The following is a 27,563-nucleotide window of genomic DNA, read 5'->3' as shown; positions in this document are numbered from 1 at the left end:
CGTAGTGGGTACTTTCCCGGCGGCGGAGCGCCTGCGTGGCGGCGCCCTAAAGTTTTCCGCTTGTGAGTTCCTTGCCTCCTTCGGTTTCCCCAGGTAAATCTGTTAACTAGGTTATTGCAAAGTTAATGTTCCCTGAAGCATAAATTGGGCTGCTTATAGGATTCCTAGTGTGGAGAATAAGTGCGCTAAGGTCATGCTAGAACTAAAAACGGGGCTTCTGCGTTTGGGCTAAACCTGGACTTTGTGGTAGAAAGTAAACCCTGCGAGAGTCGTGATCACTAGCATTAGCCGCCCCCCGCCCCCTCCTTAGCCTTTTTCCCTAACTTCGCAGTGGTGCCAGAGATCACCCAGAAAGAAAACGAGTGTAGGAGGACTCTGAAGATAGTAGCCCACCCCTCCTCTACTGTTTTTTCTTCCATTCATTCACGCAACAAATAACTACCGAGTGTCTATTGCTATGTGTCAGGCATCCACTGAGATTCAGTATTACTTAATGATTAAGCAAGAGCACGAGTTTTAAAGCCAAAGTGTCTGTATTTGTATTCCAGCTCTCCCACTCATTAGCTGCGACATTAGGCAAGTTACTTAAGCCCTCTTTCCTCACTTGTAAAAAAAAAATCCACCTCATAGCGTTGCTGTGAAGACAAGAGTGACAGTGCTTCTCACAGAGTTCAATAAAGCTACTTGGTATATAATAATATATCCAGTTGGCTACATAAATGTATAGTAGACATCCTAAACTTACATGATGAAAACTAAGCTTCTGATTCTAACCACCACCATCCCCAAAAACCAGCTCCCAACACAGTCTTCCTCATCTCAGTTAATGGCAACCATATTCTTACAGTTGATGACAAATTGAAATTATAGTGGAGTAACCACAGTTCAGGTATACAAAAATGGAGTTGGGAGGCCATTGAGGATCTGGTCTCAGACACAATTCTGCCCCACTGAGAACTTGAACTTTCTTTGAACTGTACAGAACCCAAGGACACCACTGGTCATATTCAGAACAACACATGCCACTGCAGCCTTATGGTCTCAAGGTCTCCCCTTGTAACTGTGCAACCAATTCGGACCCCAACCAACCCTTATTTAACAAGCACCCTTGGGAATTTCCTGGCGGTCCAGTGATAATGACTTGGCGCTTTTACTGCCAGGGCCTGGGTTCAGAACTAAGATTGTGTAAGCCGTGTGGTGCAGCCAAAAAAAACCCCCCCAAAACAAGCACCCTTACTTCTTGCCAGCTCCAATTATAATTCTTGATAAAGAACTCATGTAACTAACTGTAACCTTGTGGTTTTTGCCTTTATAAGCCTCCCCCATTTTGTAGTCTGATGGAACACATTTCAAGTGCTTCTTGAACATGTGTCTCCCTCAGTAAGACCCTGTATAAAACTAAACTCACAGCTCTCATGTTGTGCATTTTTCTTTCAGTTGACAGTTATGCAGGCCAATAATCTCAGTCATCCTCAACCCCTCTTTTTCTCCAGCCAATCAGCAAGTTCCATTGGCCCTACTTTCAGAATATATACAGAAACCATCTGCTTCTCACCACCCTACACTACTATCACCTTTATGCTTGGATTATTTTAGTAGTCTTACTGCTTTCTCTTGCTTCCACCTTGTCCTCACTTAGTCTAGTTTCATCACAGTAGCCATCATCATGTTAACACATCAGAAAGGTTATATCACTTCCCTGCTCAAAACTATCCACTGGCTTTACATAGCACTCAGAGCAAAATGCCCTACAAGATCTGCCCCACTCCATTATCTCTGTGATCTCACCTACTACTCTTTCCTTCACTCATTCACCTCCAGGATCTTACCTCTTGTTGTTCCTTGAACATGCCAAGCATAATTTCACCTCAAGGCCTTTGCACTTGTTGCTTTCTGCCTGAATTGCTCTTCATCCAGATATATGCATGGTTTGCTCCCTCACTCCTTCAGATTTTTATTCAAAATTAACCTCAGAGAAGTCTTCCCCAACCACCCTATTTAATTCCGAAGTCTGCTTGGCACAGTTAACTATCCCATTTTTTTTTCCTTTTTTCTTTTTCCATAGTATTTATCACCACTTATGGTACTAGTACTAGGTAATTTTATTATATTTATTGCTTATCATCTGACTCCCTCTGCTAGAATGTCAACTCCATAAAGGCAGGAATCATTGTTCATTGATATATCTTAAATGCCTACAATACCACCTGGCACAATTAAATATTTGTTGAATTAAAGTACAGATCTTTTTTAGCAGTGGATCTTACAGGCCTCAGAACCTGCTGAAGTCTGGTGTCCTAAAGAATGGAAATTACTAGGAATTCCCTGGCAGTCCATGGTTAAGACTCCATGGTTCCACTGCATGGGGCGCAGTTTCGATCCCGGGTCCAGGAACTGAGACCAGGGAACTGAGATCCTGCATGCCACAAGATGCGGCCAAAAAAAAAAAAAAAAAAAATGAATATGGGGGAGATGCTTGGTGACTACATAAATGTCACGTTTCTCATCAAATTTTCACCTTCTAATTTTAGCATTCATTGATGATCTTGCCTGAAATAATAATGTGATTGCAAAAAAAAAAAGGATGGAAATTCCTTACAGACAGGAATTGTGTTACATTGTATCTCCAGGACCTAGGATAGTGCCAGGCATAGTAAGGGCTCAATGTTTTTCTCATTCTACCAATAACCCTGTATTTTTCCCTTTCTTCAAAATGAGGCTTTAAACCTACTTTAAATGCCCTTTTAACCAGTGTTTCTGAAAAGCATTGTGTGTGGGTGAAGAATAGTTTGGAAAAAGCATGCCCAAAAATTGACACAATTTTATACATGGAAAATTCAAAAAAAAGTGTTATTTCCAGATTACAAATGACAGAAATGAAAATTATAAGACGTTTTCTTAGATAGTAGGTTCACTGGAAAATGCAGTTATTCTCTAGGGAGGTTATTAGAATTTCCCAGGGAGCACCAGATTTTTGTATTTAAAATCTGGTTTTTAATAAGCTTGAGAAGTATGTACCAAAATCTACCTTCCCTGATGGTGCAGCATGAAACAATGAATAAATCCTGGCTTTGAGTAGCAAACTGAGGGTGCTTCTTGCTCAACTAATTCATGCCTCAGTTTCCTCATTGTATCTACAGCACCTAAAACCAATGTCTCACATAAGTAGTCACTCCAGAAAGTCTGTTGAATGGGTTAATGAGTTCCAACCCTGCAGAGTTGTAAATTTAGTTTCAGTGCTTTTAACTACCTGGATTCAATTCCCCATAGGGATTTTCTTTTTTTTTAGGAACTGATTTTATTTCCAATATTTGGAATCAGATGGGTTTAAATCTTAGTCTCTCAGTTACTAGCTGTGATTCTGTGATTCCTTCAGGTAATAAATTTTTCTGAGGTTGTTTCCCCAATTATAAAATGAGAATAAGTCTCTACTTTAAAAGAGTATTGTGAGGATTAAATGTAAGTTATAAAACATATTTAGGGACTTCCCTGGCGGTGCAGTGATTAAGAATCCGCCTACCAATGCAGGGGACACAGTTTCGAGCCCTGGTCCGGGAAGGTCCCACATGCCATGGAGCAACTAAGCCCGTGCCCCACAACTACTAAGCCCGCGCGCCTAGAGCCCGTGCTCCGCAACAAGAGAAGCCATCGCATTGAGAAGCCCACGCACCACAACGAAGAGTAGCCCCCACTCGCCGCAACTAGAGAAAGCCCGCGCAGCAACGAAGACCCAATGCAGCCAAAAATAAAATAGATTTAAAAAAATGACAACAGAAAACAAAACATATTTAGTGTGACACTGGCATAAGGATGGACATATAGATCAACAGAATAGATTAGACAGCCCAGAAATAAACCTCACACATACTGTCAGTTGTTGTTTTGTTTTGGTTTTTTTTTTGGCTGCGTTGGGTCTTTGTTGCTGCACGTGGGCTTTCTCTAGTTGTGGCGAGTGGGGGCTACTCTTTGTTGCGGTGCGCGGGCTTCTCATTGAGGTGGCTTCTCTTGTTGTGGAGCATGGGCTCTAGGCGTGTGGGCTTCAGTAGTTGTGGCACGTGGGCTCAGTAGTTGTGGCTTGCGGGCTCTAGATCGCAGTCTCAGTAGTTGTGGCACATGGGCTTAGTTGCTCCGCGGCATGTGGGATCTTCCCGGACCAGGGCTCAAACCCGTGTCCCCTGCATTGGCAGGCAGATGCTTAACCACTGTGCCACCAGGGAAGTCCACGGTCAGTTGAATTTTTTAAAGGGTGTCAAGACCATGCAATGGAAAAAGGACAGTCTTTCATCAGGTGGTGGAGGGAAAACTGGATATCCACATGCAAAAGAATGAGACCCCTTCCTCATTCCATATACAAAAATTAACCCAAAGTGGATCAAAGACCTAAACTTAAGAGCAAAAACTATAAAAAGTCTTAGAAGGAAACGGGAAAATCTTCATGACATTGAATTTGGCAATGATTTCTTGGACCTAACACCAAAAACACAGCAACAAAAGAAAATAGATAAATTGGACTTCAAAATTAAAAACTTCTGTGCATCAAAGGACAGCATCAAGAGAGAGATAAGGTCATCCACAGAATGGGAGAAAATATTTGCAAGTCATATGTATAATAAGGGATTAATGTATAGAATATATAGAGAACTCCTATAACTCAACAAAAAACAAATAACCCAGTTAAAACATGGGCAAAGGACTTAACTACACATTTCTCCAAAGAAGATATACAGGTGGCCAAAAAGCACATGAAAAGATGCTGAACATCATTAGTCATTAGGGAAATAAAAATCTAAATCACAAGGAGATACCACCTCACATCCATTAGGTTGGTTACTATCAAAAAACCCAGAAAATAACAAGGGTTGACAAGGATATGGAGAAATTGGAACCCTGCACACTGTTAGTGGGAATGTAAGATGGTGCAACCACTATGGAAAAATGCATGGTGGTTTCTCAGAAAATAGAATTACTCTGTAATCCAGCAATTCTCCTTCTGGGTATATACCCTAAGAACTAAAAGTAGGGTCTCAAAGAGATACTTGTACATCCATGTTCATAGCAGCATTATTCACATTAGTGAAAAGGTGGAAGCAACCCAAGTGTTCGATGACATGAATGAATAAGCAAAATGTGGCATATATATATATACACACGTGTGTATATATATATATATATATATATATATATATATATATATATACACAATGGAATATTTTTCCTCCATAAAAAGGAATGAATTTCTGATACATGGTACAACATAGATAAACCTTGAAAATATGCTAAGTGAAATAAGCCAGACACAGAAGGGCAAATATTGTATGATCTGACTTATATGAAGTATCTAGAATAGACAAATAGAATAGACAAATACCAGGGGCTATGGGGAGGCAGGGGGTGGAGGGTGGGAAATTATTGCTTAATGGTTAGTTTATTTCAGGTGATGAAAAAGTTTTGGAAATATATAGTGGTAATAGTTACATAACAACAGTCAATTGTACATTTAAAAATGGTTAAAATGGTAAACTTCATGTTATATATTTTTAAAATATTTATTTATGCATTTGGCTGCACTGGGTCTTAGTTGCAGCACGTGGGATCTTCATTGCCGTGTGCAGGATCTTCGTTGTGGCATGTGGGATCTTAGCTGAAGCATGCAGGATCTTTAGTTGTGGCATGTGGGATCTTTAGTTGCGGCATGCAGGATCAAGTTCCCTAACCAGGGATCGAACCCGGGCCCCCTGCACTGGGAGTGAGGAGTCTTAACGACTGGACCACCAGGGAAGTCCCTGCATCTAGATCTTTTTGACTGTAAAAAACTATGCATATAAGGTAGCTGGCACATACTAGAAGCTCCAGTCTTTTCCTTTTCCTTCAACTACCTACATTTAATACAGTCTGAAGTAATAGTCCCCTACATATGAACGAGTTCCGTTCCAAGAGAACGTTCGTAAGTCCAGTTTGTTCATAAGTCCAACAAAGTTAGCCTAGGTACCCAACTAACACAATCAGCTATATAGTACTGTACTGTGATAGGTTTATAATACTTTTCACACAAATAATATGTACATAAACACAAAAAATAAAACATTTTAAATCTTACAGTATAGTACCTTGAAAAGTACAGTAGTACAGTACAACAGCTGGCATACAGGGGCTGGCACGCACATTCACATCTTTAAAAGTTCGCAACTTGACGGTTTGTATGTCGGGGACTTAACTGTATACAGTGAGTAGTTATTCCTTAGTATTTTCAGTTAACATATAGGCAAACTTATTTTGTACTTAGTGCACTTCTGAAAACTTTAAAGTACAATGTCAAAGTTACTCAACAGAGTCCAATTTTAAAGGGGTACCTGTTTCCAGAGTACTAAACGTGCCTGACAGAGGTAATCCAGTGGACATCTAAGAGATGTCATAGGTGCCTAAGATCAAGGTAGGAGGTATCGTATCTATTGCCCTGTAACTGTGTAAATACTAAAGCACCCCTCTCCTGAAGCTGATGCAGGAATAAAAAGATTAGGGCAATCCCCACTCATTAAGTGACCATGAGGTATCTTCTAGCTTCCCAGAGCAGGGAGTGGAAGGTTTTTCTTCCTTCCATGACAGCACAGGCTGATTGGGACCTCACCCAGCCAGCTACCCCCTTCTCACACACGAGGCCTTTTCAGCTGGCTACCTGCTACAACCCATCATTGTTCACTGCTCCAGGGAACATGGACAGTGGTCAGGACTGGAGATTAGGACAAGCAGGGGATAATTTCAGAGACGAATTCCAGACCTTAGCCACCCCTTAGTATTTTGGAGAGAAGACAGAAGCAACTTTAGCCTCAGAGAAAAGCTGCCAAGTAACAGACCTAGTTCTGCTATCACAAACATACCCTACCATTTTGGCAGAAGCCAGGTCTTTATTCTTTAGCAACAGCAATTGGCAACAGGTGATACCATGCTGTGGCTCAAAATCATTCAAAAGTAATGTACTGAAGACCAAATTCAGAGATTGAAAGGTGATTCAGAAGTATCAATGTCTAATTTGTTAACTTATTAAAATGAGGTTGTACAAAAGTAACAGAGTTGAAGACAGTCTGTATATAGAATTTCTCAAACCACGATGTAAGTTTCTAGAGGGCAAGGACCACATCTTCAATTTATAAGCTGTTTCTATGTTGTGCCCAATAATATGATTTATTCACCATGGGCCTTATTCCTGATGAGTGGAAGACAGACAATCAAGCCCTGAGAAACAAGGTACACTGGTTCCATCATATCTGCTGTTTCATCAGTAAGTATGGTTACTGTGAAAGAGAGAAAAAGACACTGAAGACAGAATTAAGACTAGAAGAAATCTGAAGCCACGCTACTGTACCACAAGGGGGCAATATTTGAACACTAGTAATCTGGAGAGATAGGAGGCTTGGCAGTCGGCTCTGTTTACTTCCTTTTTTAACACTATGCTGAGTGGGCTCCACTCAGGGTGAGGAGAGGTGGGCTAGCCACTTCCACCTACCCTCTGCATTCTCCTACAGGGGTTGGCACCAACTCTCCTTATACTAGCAGGCATGGCTGTTAGGGGACCAAGATCAGAGGAAACACAGCAGGAGAGGAAGCAGAGCAGCTGGTCTTCCCACAGTGGTGAGATGCCCCAGCTGTCAAGAGTCCCATGCCCAGGAATGCCTGTTAAGGAGAGGTAGGGGTGGTAGTTGAGACCTCCACCTGGAATCTCTTTTGAGTACTATAGGGCAATGGTTCTCCAATTTCAGCCTGCATCAGAATCACCTGCAGGGCTTGTTAAAATAGATTGCCATGACAGGCTTCAACCTGAATTTCCAGTTCAGAAGGTCTAAAGTAGGGTCCCAAATTTTGCATTTCTAGCAGTTTCTCAGGTGATGCTACTGATCTGAAGATCACACTTTGAGAACCACTGCTGTAGGTATTTCAGGCTCTGTGCCCTTCTTTCTCTTAACACTCCCCCATTCTCTCTTTCCTACCATCCATCTACTGCTTTCTTTTCCACCAACCCTCCACTAGCCTCCTTTAGGAAAACCACAGGAAAGACAAAACAGGGGTGAATGTTAGATTGTCTTAAGGATTCCTTTGGGGAAGGGTTTCAGCTCTCTACCCTGGTTGATGGGTGTTTCTGAATTAGAATTTATTCCAAATATATACGTTTCCTCTTCCTTTTACCTAACAGTTGGAAGGCACTTCAGTAAAGAGGAATAGATCCTTTTTCAATAATAAGATCTTGCTTTGGGTTTCATAAAAATTAGACACAGTAGATATATTCCACTACATTTTAGAAAAATTTCCCACTTCAGACTACTTTTTAAAAAGTTACAATAAAATATAGGGACTTCCCTGGTGGTCCAGCAGCTAAGGCTCCATGCGCCCAATGTAGGGAGCCCAGATTCGATCCCTGGTCAGGGAACTAGATCCCTCATGCCACAATTAAAGATCCCGCATGCGGCAACGAAGATCCTGTGTGCTGCAACTAAGACCTGGCGCAGCCAAATAAATAAATAAATATTTTAAAAAAATTACAGTAAAATATACAAAACATAAAATTTATTTTAATCATTTAAGTGTACAGTTCAGTGGCATTAAGTACATTCACGTTGTTGTGCAAGTATCACCACTATCCACCTCCAGAACTTTTTCATCTTCCCAAACTGAAACTCTGCTCTCATTAAACAATAATTTCCCATTCCCCTCCTCCCAACACCAGCCCTTGACAACCACCATTCTACTCCCAGACTACTTTTGGACTCGGTTTCTCTTTGACTTAATACAAGAAAGTGTCCATTGCTGACTAGTGGGATTGCTTCTATATATGCAGGCCTTCTTGCATATATGTGATTGAGTTTATTGTAAGAAAGGTAAGAGAAAATGGGGTGGGAGAAAGAAAAGAGGTGGAGACAGCTGGATAAGGATTTTCACATGGGGCCTCCTAGTCACAGGCCTCAGCAGCCCTGCCATGGATCCGCCCGATTCTTTCGCATCAAGAAGTTGATCTTGCGAGCCATTTCCATGTTGTAGATTCGCCGGCAGGTTTCATAGCTTTCCCTCTGTCGCCGGCGGCAAGGCTTCTCGTAGTATCGCCGTCGCTTTATGTCCTCAATGAGCCCATCCATGGTAAGGATTCTGTATAAAGACAGGAATGAAGTTAGAGGCTTAGGCTCATTATTGTTCTTTTCCAGTTTCACAATGATTAGAAGTCAACTGACCAAATAACTGGTGTCTGTAAGAATGGTGTGAAATGGTGACAATACAGCATTAACTGCCAACATATAGAGGCCAGGCACCAAAGAGTAATATGTGGGGAAATAAAAAGGCAATTAATTATATAGTCCTTGCTCTTGGGGAGTTTATAGTCATGGTCATGTTCTCAACCTTTTTTTTCTTCTACCACAGCACACCTGAGGGCTATGGCACAGTCCCAAAAGAACAGTGGCTCCCTATGGCAGTGAGTCTCAACCAAGGGGCCAGTTCAGAATTTTCAAATGGGGTAAGTCATTTGCAGTAGGAAAAAATAACTAGGGGTGATTCCGACGTGGTCCTTAGTGGAGAATGTAGTTCCACCCCTACTGTGTTTAAGAGCTGATGCAGCTGAAGTCTGTAAGTCTGAGAAATATCTGGGCCCACTTAATACAGGGAAAGAAGAGGCCCTTATCACACCAGTGACACAAATGGGAGCATTAAAATAACAGCCTCAACCATCATTTTTCCATGTACCACATGCTCCAACCACACTACTTTACTGACTACTCCCTGAACACATATTAATACCAAGTCTTTACTCACGCTGCTTCCTCAGCCTAGAATGCCATCCCCAACCTGTAGATGCCAACCTGAGATTTTCCACATCTTTTTGATGCTAAATCCAGATGCCATCTCTCCACAAAAGCTTTCTCATCTTCTTAGAGAAAATAATTTATTTTGTTGTATACCTATTTAGAGATTATTTCATTTTGCCATTCTGTTAGTTATTTATACAAATGTCTACCTCATTAGACTAATAACCCCTGAAGGCAGAAACCGTATTTTATTAATCTTAATTTAGTTCAATTTGTTTTTTTCCTGCCCACCTAATTCCTTACAACACAGTTTCTCTTGGATTCATAACATGCTTAATTCAAACTAACCTCTTTGTTCTCACTGAGCCAAGAGGACACGGGGGTTTATTCTATAACCTACCTTATCCCTGGGCTCCTGAGAGCTCTGGCTCCAGTCTGCAACTTGTCTCTCCCTCTCAACCCATCATCAGTTGGTCCTGAGGAGGTCTAGAGGCACCTGCTGCTACTGCCCTCCATCCTGGCACTGTTTTGCATGACCCCATTCCTGCCTACCCTTTCCTTTCATTACATGTAAAAAGTAAGTCAAAAACACAATTGGAGGTAGAGAAATTGAGACATGGCTATTATAACTGGAAGGGGGACAGCAAAAGGAAATAAAAATAAGAGAAACTACCAGCTACTTCTGCTCAGTGGGAAACCCTATAACAATAATAGATTGAACATGTACTTGAAAAGATTTGAGCTTTGGGTACATTACAAATGTGAATAGACATGGGAACCACTGTCCTTTGGGATCCTCTCCTAGGCTCCTGCTGATTTGTAAGATCAGTTTGTCTAGGTTTTAGTGGCAGGGAGATGGGAGGCAAGGGAATTGTTGCCAACTCCCAGAAGTGGGAGGAGTAGATAATTCAGGTTCTGCTGAAAACACAGTCATGCCCGAAGTCATGTGGATCCAACACGAGAGTTGTACAATAGAAAAGTAGGGCACCAGGGGACTTTCCTGGTGGCACAGTGGTTAAGAATCTACCTGCCAGTGCAGGGGACACAGGTTCAATCCTTGGTCCAGGAAGATCCCACATGCCACGGAGCAACTAGGCCTGTGTGCCACAACTTCTGAGCCTGCGCTCTAGAACCCGTGAGCCACAACTACTGAGCCCATATGCCACAACTACTGAAGCCTGTGCGCTGTAGTACCCACGTGCCACAACTACTGAGCCCACATGCTGCAACTACTGAAACCCACACGCCTAGAGCCCGTGCTCCACAACGAGAAGCCACCGCAATGACAAGCCCACACACCGCAATAAAGAGTAGCCCCCACTCGCCGCAACTAGAGAAAGCCTGCGCGCAGCAATGAAGACCCAACGCAGCCAAAGAAAAGTAGGGCACCAAAGACTCAGTATCTTGGCCCACAAAAGGGTCTCCATTGCTGGCTTTCTTCCTAATTTACCCTTAACTGTTGGTATCCCTCCAGATTCTGACTGTAAACCTCCTCCTTTTTGGTTCTCCATGATTCCCTTAAACTTTACCATGGGCTTCAACCCTGTGCACAATGGAATCATTTCCTGAAGAGCCTTTAAAAAGTATTCATGCCTCGGTCCCATTCCTCAGAGATTCTGATTTAATTGGTCTCCAGTGGGGTTATACACTGGGTATATACACACACATTTACACACACACACATTTACAATATCATATACACACTTACAATATCCTATACACATTTACAATATCCTATACATTCTATAACCTGAAATAGTTCTTAGATCTTTTCCTTCTCTCCTTTCCCTATGGCTACAGCTTTAATTATGGTCCTTATACCTGTACTGAAATAATCATCTAATAATCATCTAACTGGTCATTTAATCAAAAAGTATTTATGGAATCCCAACTCTGTACCAGACACTGTGTTAAATGCCGAGGATAGAAAACAAACTTAGGCATAGTTCTCTACCCTTGCAGTCTAGTAGAGAAAACAATTATGTAAGAATTACAATAGAATGTGATAGATGCAAAGATAAGGGAAGCACACAGGAGAGGTATATAATCTGTACTTGTTAAGAAGGTGGTTATGAAAGCTTCCTAAAGGATACCTTATTTGAATTGTAAAGGATAAACAGGTTCCCTATTTCCATTTTCCCTCCCTATACCAATTATTGTCCTAAAGCATAAATCAGATTGTGGGACTTCCCTGGTGGCGCAGTGGTTGAGAATCCGCCTGCCAATGAAGGGGACACGGGTTCGAGCCCTGGTCTGGGAAGATCCCACATGCCGCAGAGCAACTAAGCCTGTGTGCCACAACTACTGAGCCTGCGCTCTAGAGCCCGTGCTTCCCAACAAGAGAAGCCACTGCAATGAGAAGCCTGCGCATCGCAACAAAGAGTAGCCCCCGGTCGCCGCAACTAGAGAAATCCTGCACGCAGCAACGAAGACCCAATGCAGCCAAAAATAGATAAATAAAATAAATAAATTTATAAAAAATAAATCAGATTGTGTACTCTGATGTTAAAAAATCTTTCCCAGTAAATAAAATAGTCTAAGCCAGTGGTTCCCAAACTTGTTTGCACATTAGAATCACTTGGGGATCTTTTAAAAATTCCAGCTAAGTCACAAGTGGGGAGGGACATGGGCAGGGTTTGTTAAGTTCCCTAGGTAATTGCAATGTGCAGATAAATTTGGGAACCACTAGTCTAAGCTCAAAGTCCTAAACAATTGAGCTTCACCCTCTCGCTCTAGCTTTATCTTTAATAACTTGCCCTAAAAAGCCTACGTCTAGTCATATTGAACTAGGTGTTTTCCAAACACACTACACATCTATTTTTTACATTTGTTCATAATGTTCGCTGAGAATATGATTCCTTTCTTTTTCTGTTTTATGAAAGGCTATTTATTCTTCAAAGGCACAAATCAATGGGTAACGACATTTATAAACTCGTCCAGGAGATATTAATCACTCCTTCCCTCTGTTCCCAATGCACAGTGGTTCTCAAACTTTGAGACTCATGCAACAGTCACCTGTAAAACTTGTTAAAGCACTGACTGCTGTGCCACCTCGTTTCTGATTCCATAGGTCTAGGGTGGGGCCCGTGAATCTGTATTTCTAACAAGTTCCCAAGTGATTTTGCTGCTAATGGTCCAGGGAGAACCAATGCCACAGTACACACTTTTAAAGGACTGATCAGACAGTATTATATTTAGTCATGTTTAGTTTTTTAGTTTTTAAAATCTCCCTTACTGGGTTGTGTGCTAAGGTTAGAGATTAAGTCTTTCATTTTTGCATTTAATATAATACTTGGCAAAGAGCAAATATCAGTAAATGTATGACAAAAATGAATCCTCTTGGTGACTGACAAATGTCTACAGCTCAAGGGATTAAGTTACTTTCTAACAGACACAGTTCTTGGGAATATTAGCTCAGAAGGCCTCAATGTTACCTTTACTAAAATGGCACATTAGACTTTAGATAGCATTTTCATATCCATGATCCTGATCATTATCCTATGAAACTGATTAAACAGGTAATGTCATCTTTTTTTTTTTTTTTGGCTGCACCACACGGCATGCGGGATCTTACCACTGGACCACCAGGGGAGTTCCCGTCGTCTCTTTACAGATTAGAAAACTGAAGTTTAGAGAGGCTGACCTGCCCAAGATCACAAAATGGAGCTAGCAGTAGAATTCAGGTCTTTAGTGCAGTGCTCTATAATAGCACTCTGCTTCTCAAACAAAAACCACTGAGGTTTGAAAGACAAATTATTGCGGTGCCCATGGGCAAAGCGAAAAATGAGGGAGGAAAGAGCTGGGCCAGGCTCCTTAATTAGAGTGAAAAGATGCAAGCCAAGAAGACATGGCACACTAAGGGAAAAGAACTGATCCAAACAATTAAGTATTATTTCTGTCTAGACCTTGTTTACTGCTATTTAATGAAGGCCACTTTTTGGACTAGAGACTAGTATATTAGAGAAAAAACAGAAAAAAAAAAGTGCCTGAAAGGGAAAGACTGGAAATATAAAAAGGGCAAGGAGACTGGATTTGAGGAGAGACTATGAAAAGAACAGAGACCCTAGATATGACTTCACCTAGGAAGAAGAGCCTACTGGAATGACAAAGACAGTTTAAAGTAGTATGAAAGAAAACAGCAAAAGGAGGAGGAGTTTAGAAACATACTCAGGTATCCTACTGGAGTTTCAAAAGGGTTCTGAAACAGAAGTGATCATCTTACCAAGTAAGTGCCTGTGTGGTCAGGCAGAAAAGACAGACAAGAAAAAAGTACCAAAGGAATATAAGAGTAGAGGAGGGGAAAAAAATGAAAAGATCGGTGGCCCCCAACATAATGATGGGGTTGCTAAATGGTGTTCCTTGGATGGTTCTATTTTCAAAACACAAACCAAATAAATTCCAAGGTGCCAGGTGAGGATCTCCTTCCTTACCTTGCACTTTCTAGGTATCCTGAAAAAGCACAGATTATCTTCAAATGTTCCAGAATCCCTACAGTAGAGGCATCTACTCAACTCATTTCTAAAAAAGGATGTAGGAAGAGTTTTGTAGAACTCATGAAGTAAATAGGGTGTTACTAATGATGCTTCTGCTTTCACAGGTAGTTCAAGGACTAGTCAACCAAGAGGTTTAGAGTAAAGAGATCAGCCTGGAGTTTGGGCACCTGGCAACCTAACATTTAAGGAGAACTCAGCTGCCAGTTTAACAGATTATGTAAAAGGAGCTGAGCTGCCTGGGCTGGGGAATTTGGGGGTGGCAGACTCACATGTCAGTGTAGCCAGCCTACATCAGGATCAACATGTACACAGAAGAACTCAATGGGCCCAGAAGCTCACCTACCAGGAATAAAAGGGGTCAACTGGGCATGCTTCCAGTGTGCTTGCCTTTCTTTACTTGGGCGCCAGCCAATCAGGCAGGGCTTCCTAGCGACCCCCACTCTCCATCTCTTCATCCCAGGGCACCAATGAGGGCCCTTGGTTATATAAAAAGCATTTTGTGGTGGTCTCACTGTGCAGACACATAGGCTGTTTCCTTTGTAAGACTACATCTGTGCTCCAAACATGCTAAAGCTTTAACCACCTCCCTCTCCTCTCATTTGCTCTCATACCTATTGTTGTAATTAGACCGCAGAACATGCAACTTATTTTTAAACTACCAACTATCAGAAAGCTGAGAGAAACGAGGAGAAGCCTGGGATTTAAGAGAGATATACAGAAAAGGCAGCCAGAGGACATCATGGAAAACCAGAGGAAAAGAAGTAAAGTGTCAGAAAATACTGTGTTTGGATGGACTTGGAAGGCATTATGCTTAAGTGAAATAAGTCAGATAGAGAAAAACAAATACTGTATAATCTCACTTATATGTGGCATCTAAAAAATACAATAGGGCTTCCCTGGTGGCGCAGTGGTTGAGAATCTGCCTGCCAATGCAGGGGACGCGGGTTCGAGCCCTGGTCTGGGAAGATCCCACATGCCGCGGAGCAACTCGGCCCGTGAGCCACAATTACTGAGCCTGCGCGTCTGGAGCCTGTGCTCGGCAACGAGAGGCCGCGATAGTGAGAGGCCCGCGCACCGCGATGAAGAGTGGCCCCCACTTGCCACAACTAGAGAAAGCCCTTGCACAGAAACGAAGACCCAACACAGCCATACATACATACATACATACATAAAAAGAATGTAAGCAGACAAGAATAGCATTAAAAAATATATAAAAAATTAAAAATAAAAATAAAAATAAAAAAAATAAAAAATACAATAAACTAGTGAAAATAACAAAAAGAAGCAGACCCACAGATATAGAGAACAAACTAGTGGTTACCAGTAGGGAGAAGTTAGGGGAGGAGCAATATAGGGGTAGAGGATTAAGAAGTACAAACTATTAGGTATAAAATAAGTTACAAGAGGAATTCCCTGGCGGTCCAGTGGTTAGGAATCACCACTTTCAATGCCAGGGCCCAGGTTTGATCCCTGGTCAGGAAACTAAGGTCCCCAAAGCTGCACGGCACAGCCAAATAAATAAATAAATAAGCTACAAAAATATACTGTACAACGTGGGGAATATAGCCAATATTTTACAATAACTATAAATGGAGTATAACCTTTAAAAAATTGTACACCTGTAACTTATATAATATCATACAGTAACTATACTTCAATACAAGAAAAAAAAGGGCTTCCCTGGTACCTCAGTGGTTAAGAATCCGCCTGCCAATGCAGGGCACACGGGTTCAAGCCCTGGTCCAGGAAGATCCCACATGCTGCGGAGCAACTAAGCCATGTGCCACAACTACTGAGCCTGCGCTCTAGAGCCCGTGAGCCACAACTACTGAGCCTGCGTGCCACAGCTACTGAAGCCTCTGTGCCTAGAGCCCGTGCTCCGCAACAAGAGAAGCCACCGCAATGAGAAGCCTGCTCACTGCAATGAAGAGTAGCCCCGGGGCTTCCCTGGTGGTGCAGTGGTTGAGAATCTGCCTGCCAATGCAGGGGACACGGGTTCGAGCCCTGGTCTGGGAAGATCCCACATGCCACGGAGCAACTGGGCCCGTGAGCCACAACTACTGAGCCTGCGCGTCTGGAGCCTGTGCCCCGCAACGGGAGGGGCCGCGATAGTGAAAGGCCCGCGCACCGCGATGAAGAGCGGCCCCCGCACCGCGATGAAGAGTGGCCCCCACTTGCCGCAACTAGAGAAAGCCCTCACACGAAAGAAATAAAAAAAAAAAAAATTAAAAAAAAAAAAAAAAAAGAGTAGCCCCCGCTCACCTCAACTAGGGAAAGCCCACATGCAGCAATGAAGACCCAACGCAGCCAAAAAATAAATAAATAAATAAAAGAAATTTAAAAAAAAAAATGAAAGAAAAAGAAAATACTGGGCTTCCCTGGTGGCTCAGTGGTTAAGAATCTGCCTGCCAATGCAGGGGACATGGGTTCGAGCCCTAGTCTGGGAAGATCCCACACGCCATGGAGCAACTAAGCCCGTGCGCCACAACTACCAAGCCTGCACTCTAGAGCCCGTGAGCCACAAGTACTGAAGCCTGCGCGCCTAGAGCCTGTGCTCCGCAACGAGAAGCCACTGCAATGAGAAGCCCGTGCACCACAATGAAGAGTAGCCCCCGCTCCCCGCAACTAGAGAAAGCCCACACGCAGCAATGAAGACCCAGTGTAGCCAAAAATAAATAAAATAAATAAATTTATAAAAAAAGGAAAGAAAATACTGTGTTTACTGTGTCTGACAGACTGACAGATAGGAAGGCTGGGACACTCCAGAACCAACCTGCTCACATTTGGATGCTTAAATGTCCTTGCCTATCCTAAGAACAAAATATTTGTTCACTTTTTTCTCCTGAGGCTAAAATACAATTTAAGGATATATATCTAACACTCCAAGGTAAAAAGGAACATAAATGCAGCTTCCTAAAGAATAAATCTACATTGACAAAATACATATCCTCCCCAAAGATTATAAAAATCACTGCCATAATACTTGCTCCAAGCTGGCTTCTTCCAACCACGCACTTCTTGCACTGTTTTCCTGGATAACCTTAGTCACAAAGTTCGAATTTTCCAAATTCATAAGGAAGCCTAAAACGAGATCATCACACCTCAGGCCCTGAGTGTCTGGGACCAGAATTTCTTCTTTTTTTTTTTTCTGCCTAACCATGCCTCTCCTTTCTGATCAAATTCTTTTCTTTTTCAGCAATGTAAATTGTTTTTCCCCCCAAATCTATTCGTATGTTGGTGTTTTAATCCCTGAAGTGAGGAAAAAGTAATACCACATTTCTTACCTAGGATACTTGATAAAATGCCAAGGGTACTATCCAAAGACAGAAATCTTTGGATAAATTCAATGCATCTGCCTGGAGGACCAACTTTAACTACAGTGGAGGTGGGGGTGCTAGCCCTAAAACAAACGTAAAAACAACAAATAAAAATCACCTAAAATTTTAATTAAAAAGAGATTAAAAAAAGAAATTCCATGTTTGCTTGTGGTGGAAGAACCCCTTATAGTTCCTTCATTCTCCTCTCCTGTTAAGTATACTTCAGTGGAAAGGTTTGACAAACACTAAATTTAGGGAGTGACAGAAGATAAAGGAACATTTATATTCATTAAGTAGACATTTATTGAGAGCTTTCTATGCACCTGACACTTTGGTAAATGCAAGGGATATACAAATGAAAAAGCATAGGTCTCTACCCTTAAGACTATTAAAATCCTAGCTGAATATTAAAATCTCATGAGACATTGTAAAAAATGCTGCTGGTCAGACGCCACCACCGAGAGATTGATTTAGTCTCAGGTTGGGCCCTGACATAAAGAGGGTTTCTGTTTTTTGTTTTTTTTTTTTTAAATAAAGATTCCCCCAGGTGATTGGCAGCAGGGTCAAAAACCACATAGCATTATACTGACCAGTTTCCTGCTGTTTCTGACTAAAATAAGCATTTCTACCCAGGAAAAAAGTATGCATAAACTGCAATTCACCTATAAAAAGAGAATCTTAAAAGTATGGGGCTCTTGTTTAACAAAAAGGAGGAAGGAGGGAAGAAGAAAGGAAAGAAGGAAGAAATCAATTTAGAGATATTTGAAAACAGATTCTCAGGAACAAGAAGGTATGAGATAGTACTAGGCCAGGCCAGATGACAGAAGGTATCCAAACACACCTCACCTTCTGTCATTTATTTCTTTTTTTCTCACCTACACCCACTCCACACCTGGGATCAGGAAAGATTTTCAGATAAAATGAAAAAAAAAAAAAAAAAAAGAAAAAACAGGAAAAGCAAAACCCTCATGTTGCTTAAATAAAAAGGTATTTGCTAAATTAGGATTTCATAAGAGGCGGAGATACAGAGATTTGTTTCCAGGTTAATTAGAACAATCCCAGGCAAAAAAATAGCGGAACAGTCTTCTCTCAGAAGGTGAGTTGGCCTTATGCTTTCTGCAGACTTGGCATCAATAGAGAGATGATCAACTCCTTTAGGCAGGAAGTTAGAAATATTTTGTTTTTCAGGTTTTAAATTTTTGTAAGTGGAAATGGGGGATGAGGGAGCAGTGTATACAGAGGGAATAAATGCTGTTATTTCAAAATGAGATTAGCATTAGCATATAGAGAAGAAGCCTTGGTTGGAAAGTATCAGCGTGTATAGGAAAAGTCATTCCAATACCAGTAGCCAACTAGAGCCTCAGGACAAAATAAAGCTAAATTATTTTCTCATTTTTTCACCTCCAGGCCACCTTGAGCATAACTTGATGATCAGGGAGCATAAGAGAAAAAACAGTTAAAGCAAACTGTCAATCTCTCAAAACAAATGAATAAACAAATCACCCACAAAGTAAAACCAAAAGGGTAAAAACTCCCTTACATTTACTTCCAAATTATGATAATAGCTAACACATAATGCCTACTATGTGCCAAGCACTGTCCTAAGCAATTTATTTATATTACTAACTTAATCCTCACATCAACCCTATGAGGTGGGCACTAGTAGTAGTTCCATTTTACTGAAGAAACGGAGGCAGAGACATTAAGTAGCTAATCACAGATTATGAGGCCCAAAAATGGCACAGCAGGGAGCTGAACCAGTCAGTTGGCTCTGTGCTCTAAACCACTGAGTTATGCTGCCTCATTTATGTGAGAAAACTATTTTCAGGCCTGGCTTTGGTCAAAAGTGTTAAAGTTGTAGCTACTTTCTTTCTTTCTTTCTTTTTTTGGCCTTGTGGCCATGCCATGCAGCATGTGGGATCTTAGTTCACGCCCCCACCCCCCCCCCACCTCCAATCGTGCCCCCTGCAGTGGAAGGGCACAGTCCTAACCACTGGACTGCCAGGGAATTCCCTGTAGCTACTTTCTTGATACAACTGTAAGAAATGGTTCAATAAATAATGCTGCACAAATTATTTTTTGGTTCTTCATCAGAGTAGTTAATTTCCTAAAAACAAAATTCTTGCTTTTCTGTTATTCTTTAAGAATAAAAGAGGTGAGGGGAGCTAAAGCTGAGCCTTTGGAAATTTGTTTTACCATCAGGTTAACAGCTGCCCTTTGACATCCCTTAATAATACAAACATCACAGTCACCCTAGTTAGAAGACCCATCTAAATCCACCAAAATAAATCATACAGAAAAAAATCTGGGATTCCCTGGCGGTCCAGTGGTTAGGACTCTGCACTTGCACTGCAGGGGGCCCAGGTTCGATCCCTGGTTGGGGAACTAAGATCCTGCAAGCTGCACTGCACAACCAAAAAACAAACAAACAAACAAAAAACTTACAGGAAGAGGTCAGAAGAAGGGTGAGGTAATCTACAAGACTTCCTTTCCCCAAATTCAGCATTTCATCTCACTAGCTAATTCACTTCAGATTCTATAAAGACATTCACTTGGTGCTTCCAGTATATGGGCAGAGAAAGATCATTAGACATCTCAACCCTCCCACAGACATGCCACTTAAAGGTCTGAAATAGGAGAGTAGGGAATGAACAGCAATACAAAAACATGAAATAGGATTATCTTACTGCCCTGTACTTAACTGATTATCTTTACTTTCCACACAAGTGAAAATGCAGAAGGAAAAGCTTCTGCCCAAGGATATGACTGGCATGCACAGTCATTGAAAGTAAAGAGGCTGACCCAAGACCAGATCCTTTTAAAACACATACAAATCATCCTCAGCCTGCAACTGCTTCTCAATTACATAGCTTCTGACAGCATCTTTGTCCTCATTTACTATGGTCTTCTGCCATCCAGCCCTCCATACCTAGAACTCTTTGCTTGGATAAGAATTGGTTCTCTTTCATTTACCTTCTCAGTCCCCAAGAACCCCACTTATATTTAAACCCAATCAAATACGGATTCTTAACTGGAGAGTGACTGCCATAGGTCTCTTCATTTCCAGAGAAACTAGTCAATAATGTAGGAACAGAGCAAAGAACACTGCACTAGAAAAATGTGATTTATGCTTCTTTCCACCATTCAACAATTGTAACCCAAGGAATATAACTTCATCTCCCTAGGCTTCTCTTACTTCTGACATAAAGCTACCACCTTAGTGGCCTTAAGGCAGAGGACCAGCTCATATATTAACATCTCTTTCATATAATTATTTGATAATTCAACTCAACAAGCATTTGTTTCTCCAAACTCTGCTTCACTGGGGAGAGAAAATGATAAATGAAAGTCAAAATCCTTACAACTAGTGATAAGGGAAGCTTAAGGAACTATTTTCTTGAGAAACCACAACTGTGAGGCGTTCTTTATTAGAGTCATTCTACACCTCTTACCCTAGCATTCAAAACCTTTCAATACAGCTCCTCCACTCCAGCCAGTTCATTTCCATCTTCATGTTTTTGCTTGTGTTAACCTTTCTCTGAACCTGTAACACTTTTCTATCTCTTGCTTGCTTCTCTAAGATCCCAAATCTGAGTTCATCTTTTCCATTTGCCTTGTCCCATACCAATCCCTCACTCAGCTTTCTATATATCATGTACTATGTTTTCGCTTACTAGCAATTTTATAACTTGATTTTCCCTTTGGGCTCTTTTTAAAGTCTTGGATAGAATTCAGGTTCATTATCAAAGGAATGACTGCTGATAAGTAAGCCTCACAGTTAGGTTTGGGAAAGAATTTCATTTTTAATATAGTAAACTGAGGGTCTGAGAAGTTTCAAGGCTGTGAACACCTGGGCTGGCACTGGTTTGAGACAACCTACGACAGGGGAAGTGAGAGAATAACCACCGCACTTCTCAAGAGTTGGTCTAGGCATGATTCTGGTCCCTAACCAGTTACCTGTTTAGGGTCCTGTATGCACCTTCCACGTTCCCTTCCTGTACCATCACAGTCCTGGCAATGAACTTCAAATGTTTTGCCATGACCTAGGATTTAAGTCTTCAGTCTGCAGGACCTAAAGTATGACGGAGAAAGGGGCAGTAAAGTATAAAGACCAGCTAATAAAGAGAAACACAACAGAATACACAACGACGTAGCTTATTCAGGGCCTGGAAATGCAACGGGCCCTGGAACATGCGCGACAGGGGCACGTGCAAGTCCTCATATCCTAGAAAGTATACGCGACTTCTTATCAAGATTCACCCGATCTCTTTGCCAATACAAACCCTACCATAGGGAAGAAGACACACGGTAGCAGGGCGTCCCCATGGAGATTTATCTGGCCGGTCACGGGAGACCGGGACGCGCCGCAGGCGCCTCCTTTCCCTCCCAACTACCGCTCCTCGTCCCAGGACGGTTTGGGGTGGGAGTCGGGAACACAGTCTCTCCGTGCTTGGAAGGGGGGAATCTCGAGGAACCGCGCCCTCCCGCCACGCCCGCCTCACTTTATCCTACCCCCGCACAAGGTCCTCACCCCTCAGCGCCCGGTCGACTGGAAGCCCGCCCCGACCGGAAGCGGAAGTTGCGTGTTCTCCAGCGCCGCGCGAAGACAAAGAGGCTGAAAGGGAAATGAAGCTACGTGGAAACCATGGCAACCGTCCTGCTGGCCGGGGTTGGCTGTTTCTCTAATCCTCCCCCACCACCGCCAACCCCCGGGTCTGGACTCAACACCTGACAAAGCGAAATACTTGTTGCCTTAAATTCCGCCCTAAACAGATTCTTCGCTTTCTCGTGGAGTCGCCGTCCTTCGGCCTCAGAGGTCAGCCCGATTCCGTACCACTTAATCCTATTAAATCTTTTTTTTTCAATTGAAGTATAGTTGATTTAAAATGTGGTGCCAATCTCTGCTGTAATCCTATTAAACCTTAAATAGATGTTTAATCCATTTCTTTTTCTGGAAGGAAAATAAGAAAAATAGGCGAAGCTTCCTGAGCATGCTTCCTGTTTTCGCCAAGGACAGATTCCTTGAGATCTTTTCTCCGGATGGAAAAGAGCTTTACCCCTTCATCTGCCTGAAAACTAAGGGGAAAAAATGAAATGAACATACTATCAGATTCCTATAACATCACCTTCTCAGACATTTCACTAAATAAAGTGAAATCACTGAAGAAAGAATTGGGAGGGACTTCCTTGGTGGCGCAGTGGTTAAGAATCCGCCTGCCAATGCAGGGTACACGGGTTTGAGCCCTGGTCTGGGAAGATCCCACATGCCGCGGAGCAAATAAGCCCGCGCCTAGGGCCGGTGCTCTGCAACAAAAGAAGCCACCGCAATGAAAAGCCCGTGCACCACATCAAAGAGTAGTCCCCCCTCGCCTCAACTAGAGAAAGCCTGCGAGCAGCAACGAAGATCCAACGCAGACAAAAATATAAATTAAAAAAAAAAAAGAATTGGGAAACACCTGCAAGATTTAGAATCAAAGACTCTTTTATGTCAGCTTCTATCCCATTTGTCTCCTAGTGACACTTAGTATAAACAACTCCTTTTTTATTTCTTCCTCATTGTGGAAACAGCTTTCCTTTTATTTTATTCGTATGTTACTTCTACATATATATCATTTTATGGTTATTCACATATGTTCGGATCTACTGTAAGTGGCTACTGGAAAACAGTAGGGAAAGGCGCAGAAGAAAGTAGGTCCCAACCAGGTACCTGTGTAATAAGGTTCTCCCTCCCCTAAAACACAGAGGCACATACACACACACAGATGCATCCTCATCAATTATGCTAGTAGAACTCACACAAAAACTGAAGCCCTGGACTTCCTTGGTGGCGCAGTGGTTGAGAATCCACCTGCCAATGCAGGGGACATGGGTTCGAGCCTTGGTCTGGGAAGATCCCACACGCCGCAGAGCAACTAAGCCCGTGCGCCACAACTACTGAGCCTGCGCTCTAGAGCCTGCGAGCCACAACCACTGAGCCCACGTGCCTAGAGCCCACGCTCTGCAACAAGAGAAACCACCACAATGAGAAGCCCGTGCACCACAAGGAAGAGTAGCCCCCGCAACTAAAGAAAGCCTGCGCACAGCAACGAAGATCCAATGCAGCCAAAAATAAATAAAGATAAATAAATAAATTTATTTTAAAAAATATCTAAAAACAAAAAAACAAAAAAAACCCTGAAGCCTGCCTTAGAGTAAGCCAGGTTCAAAGTACCAAAATAGAGCTAGACTGGGACATGATTACGCTTATCAACAAACTTTTATTGAATGCCTACTTTGTGTCATGCCACTGACTCTTGGACTACCAAAAGACAGTAAGTAGCCATAAAAGATAAATAGTAAAACAAGGTAGCATATATTGAATGCAAAATAACTTATATAGGCAGCAGCATAATATAGTGTAAAGCACTGGATTGGAAGTCAGGAGATCTGGATTCTACGCAAATTCTGATACTGAGGCATATGACCTTGAACAAGTCACTTAAACCAGTAGTCTACAAAGTACTGCCTACCGGTCAAATCCAGCTCCACGCTTGCTTTTGTAAATAAAACTTCACACCATTGTGAAGCAATTATACTTCAATAAAGATGTTTAAAAAAAAACTTTATTGGAACACAGTTGTGCTGTTTGTTTATATATTAGGTATAGCTGCTTTGGGCTACAATAGCAGAGTTGGATAGTTGCAGCAGAGATGTATGGCCCACAAAGCATATATCTATCTGGCTCTTGCTGACCCCTGACTTAAACGCTCAGTCTATTTCCTCATTTGTAAAATGGAACTAATATCTGCTGTCAATCACACAAAATTCGTCATGGGAATCAAATGGGATAAAATATAAAAATACTTTGAAAGAAAAGAAGAGGAAAAGTAGCACTTTTGAGAACCTACAATATACCAAACCTTGTACTAAGCAGTTTATGTACCTGATTTCATTTAATGGAGTAAAGGGCCAAAGACTAAGCATATATATCTTTAATGGAGTGAATAATTGGGAGAAGGACTTGAGTTAGTCATTGAAAGAAGGGTAGGGCTTAGTTAACAGAAGCAGGAAAGGCTGGGCAAGGTGAATGGCATGAACAAGAGTTTAGAGGCAAAAAGGCTTACAGTGTTCAGGGCAAACAACAAAAACAAAAAACGAAAACCTGGAACAGAGGGATCATACAGGGGAGCAGAGGGAGAAACAGAGACCTTGACTAAAGGTTCTGGACTTTCTTCTCAAAATACCAGGGAGCCATTGAATAGGTAATGACATGCAAAGCATTGTTCCAGGAAGATTAATCTTGTTATCAGTGAGAAGGGTTTAGAGGTAAGAGAGGCTATTGCTATAGTCAAGGTTTAGACCAGAGAGGTGGTAATGGAATGGATAGGAAGAAACAGATTTCAAGAGACATTCCAAATACAGAATAAAAGGGATTTGGTGATTAAATACACCACGTTTTAAGCCTAGTTATATAGAAAAATGATGGTACTGGGGCTTCCCTGGTGGTCCAGTGGGTAAGACTCTGTGCTCCCAGTGCAGGGGGCCCTGATTCAATTCCTGGTCTGGGAACTAGATCCCGCATGCCACAACTAACAGTTCGCATGCCGCAATTAAGAGTCCACACGCCACTAATAAAGAGCCCGCACGCAGCAACGAAGATCCTGTGTGCCGCAACTAAGACCCAGCGCAGCCTCAATAAATAAGTAATAAATAAATAAATAAATAAATATTTTAAAGAATTAAAAGAAGAATGATGGTACCATCATTTACAGAAGAAAAAGAGGTTGTAAAAAGGCAGAACGGGACATCTCTAAAAGAAGGATAATAGTTTGATTGGTGAACACTAGAAAAGGTACCAGACTGGAAAATGAGTTCTGTATGACACATTGTGTTGTCTTACACAAGCTACCTAAGTTTTCTCATCTATAAAATGAAGGGGTTGAATTAGATACAGATGGTACCCTCTTGGCTCTAAAATGCTGAAATTTTCAATGTTTTAGTGTTAGTAATAAGTAACTGGAACTGTCCAGCAGAAATGTAGACATTCAGTATGTCATCTCAGGGGAAAGACTGGGACTGGAGATGAAGCTTCAGAAGTCTTCTACTTGAGGCAATAATTAGAACCATGAAAGGAGATGAAACCTTGAAGTGAAGGAATGTAGTTAGAGAAAAGAGCCAAGGGCTGAGCCTAAGGGAACATGCATACTCTGGAGTGGGCAGAAGTGAGGCTATTAAGAGATATAGAAGTTGTTGCCAGATAGGTAAGAGGAGAATTAGGATAGCGTGCTGACATGGGATCCAAGGGAGGAGAGTTTCAGTAGGCATTACCAAGAGTGTCAAATGATACCGAGAGCATGGAGTACCTAGGCTTTGTAAAAGCCCCTGGATCTAGCTATTGACTGGATGGAAGCTACATTATAATACTTTAATTCTGTAAGATCTTCTTAGTGACTTAAGAAGGTGCAGTAGAGTGATAGCAGTGGACGCTAGGCTGCAAGAATTTAAGGACTGAGTGGTGGAAAGGAGTCAGAAAGAGTATGATTAGACTACTCTTTTTTTGTGGGGGGGTTGTTTGTTTTTGTTTTTTAATTTTTTGGCTGCACTGCACGGCATGGGGGATCTTAGTTCCCCGACCAGGGATCAAACCCATGCCCACTACAGTGGAAGCACAGAGTCTTAACCACTGGACTGCCAGGGAAGTCCCTAGACTACTCTGTCAAGAATTATAGAGAAAAGATGAGAAAGAGGGCAATTGGGCTCAAGAGATATTTTCTTTTTTTTAAAATTATTTTTAAATTTATTTATTTATTTATTTTTGGCTACGTTGGGTCTTCATTGCTGCACGCGGGCTTTCTCTAGTTGCGGCGAGTGGGGGCTACTCTTCGTTTTGGTGTGCAGGCTTCTCATTGCGGTGGCTTTTCTTATTGCAGAGCACGGGCTCTAGGAGTGTGGGCTTCAGTAGTTGTGGCTCACAGACTCTAGAGCGCAGGCTCAGTAGTTGTGGCGCATGGGCTTAGTTGCTCCATGGCAAATGGGATCTTCCTGGACCAGGGATCGAACCCATGTCCCCTGTATTGGCAGGCGGATTCTTAACCACTGTGCCACCAGGGAAGTCCCTCGAGAGATATTTTCAAGAAGGGGGTACCTGATCATACTTGTGGGAGGAATAATTATTACTTGTAGGAGAACGAAAGAATAAATAATTCAGTAACAAATGGAAGTTACAAGGTAAAGAGGGCATAAGTGACTCAGCAAAAGTTCCAGAGGTGCAAGGTAATCAAAAGCACAACTGGAGAAGTTTGCCTTAGGGGGAGGGCATGTTGTCTGAAATAAAATGAGACAATAATTCACTGAGAACAGAGGACTTGAGAAACAGGTGAAAGATGTATAACCAGCTATGAGGAATATGCTAAGTAGCCAATATGCAATAACTAAAATGACTAAGTAGTCTGAAACACTGCCAAGGCTGGGAGAGGACATGGTTTTGATGGAAACTGTGACAAATCAGAAAGAGTAATGCATGGAGAAGGGTAGATGTAGGTAAATTCACAGACTTCAGTTTTGCCCTTTGATGACACTGGGTAGCATACATTTAGCGGCTGCAATTTTTTGAATAAGGAGGCCCAGCATCTGAGGGGACTTCCCATTCTGACAGTTCTGGGGCACTGCTTCCTCTTCAAAACTGGCAACCACAGTGGCTGTTCGGGCTTTTGTGTCCCTCCTCTGGCAGCAGTAGATTACATATGCATTTAGCCACAAGCATCAACAGCTCCCAACAAAGCAAAGAGCTACCCCAGAGCAGTAGAACCTGCTAGTCTGGGCCAGCTGGAAGGTTACAAGAGTGAGAGACACAAACAGAAAGGTACTAGTCTCTGAGCCTGAATGAAAAAACAACCCAACTCTGAACCCTGTAACTGTCCCAAGGGTGTTCCCTAGGAAGATAGCAGCAGAGAATCCCTTTTCCTTTCCCGCAGGACGTATATTGTCCC

The 27,563-nt window shown here is 42.1% G+C and overlaps 1 protein-coding gene, 1 long non-coding RNA gene and 1 other non-coding gene across 5 annotated transcripts; 2 read left to right on the top strand and 1 right to left on the bottom strand.

Annotated features, from left to right (window-relative positions):
• Nucleotides 1–16: 16 nt before the first annotated feature.
• LOC103002301 (uncharacterized) lies at nt 17–12,283 on the top strand. The gene is made up of 3 exons (XR_450606.2): nt 17–93; nt 9,403–9,496; nt 11,953–12,283. It is a non-coding gene; the product is annotated as an uncharacterized LOC103002301 (long non-coding RNA).
• On the bottom strand, nt 8,542–22,206 carry MRPS21 (mitochondrial ribosomal protein S21). Of its 3 annotated transcripts, none has more exons than XM_007177981.2 (3): nt 22,127–22,206; nt 21,553–21,667; nt 8,542–9,132 (listed from the first exon to the last, which is right to left on the bottom strand). In XM_007177981.2, exons 2-3 carry the CDS (start codon nt 21,633–21,635, stop codon nt 8,952–8,954), a joined length of 264 nt encoding a protein of 87 aa, XP_007178043.1. In that variant the 5' UTR covers nt 21,636–21,667; nt 22,127–22,206; the 3' UTR covers nt 8,542–8,951. The 3 variants fall into 3 exon arrangements, with proteins under 3 accessions (XP_007178043.1, XP_007178045.1, XP_007178044.1); XM_007177983.3 differs by having other exon boundaries at nt 22,108–22,155; XM_007177982.3 differs by lacking the exon at nt 22,127–22,206 and adding an exon at nt 21,884–22,096.
• On the top strand, nt 19,908–19,980 carry TRNAA-UGC (transfer RNA alanine (anticodon UGC)). Its single transcript has one exon. It is a non-coding gene; the product is annotated as a tRNA-Ala (tRNA).
• Nucleotides 22,207–27,563: the final 5,357 nt, after the last annotated feature.

This window comes from Balaenoptera acutorostrata, chromosome 1 (assembly GCF_949987535.1).
Source record: "Balaenoptera acutorostrata chromosome 1, mBalAcu1.1, whole genome shotgun sequence".
Classification (NCBI taxonomy): Eukaryota; Metazoa; Chordata; class Mammalia; order Artiodactyla; family Balaenopteridae; genus Balaenoptera; species Balaenoptera acutorostrata.
The sequence above is the reverse complement of the archived record's forward strand: the minus strand, read 5'-3'. Positions and strand labels throughout refer to the sequence as shown.

Excerpts from the sequence above, each read along its gene's own strand:
- MRPS21 (XM_007177981.2), bottom strand. The coding sequence starts at position 21,635 with ATGGCAAAACATTTGAAGTTCATTGCCAGGACTGTGATGGTACAGGAA. Across the intron at positions 9,133-21,552 it reads GCATACAGGACCCTAAACAG|AATCCTTACCATGGATGGGC; the intron begins GTAACTGGTTAG and ends GTCTTTATACAG.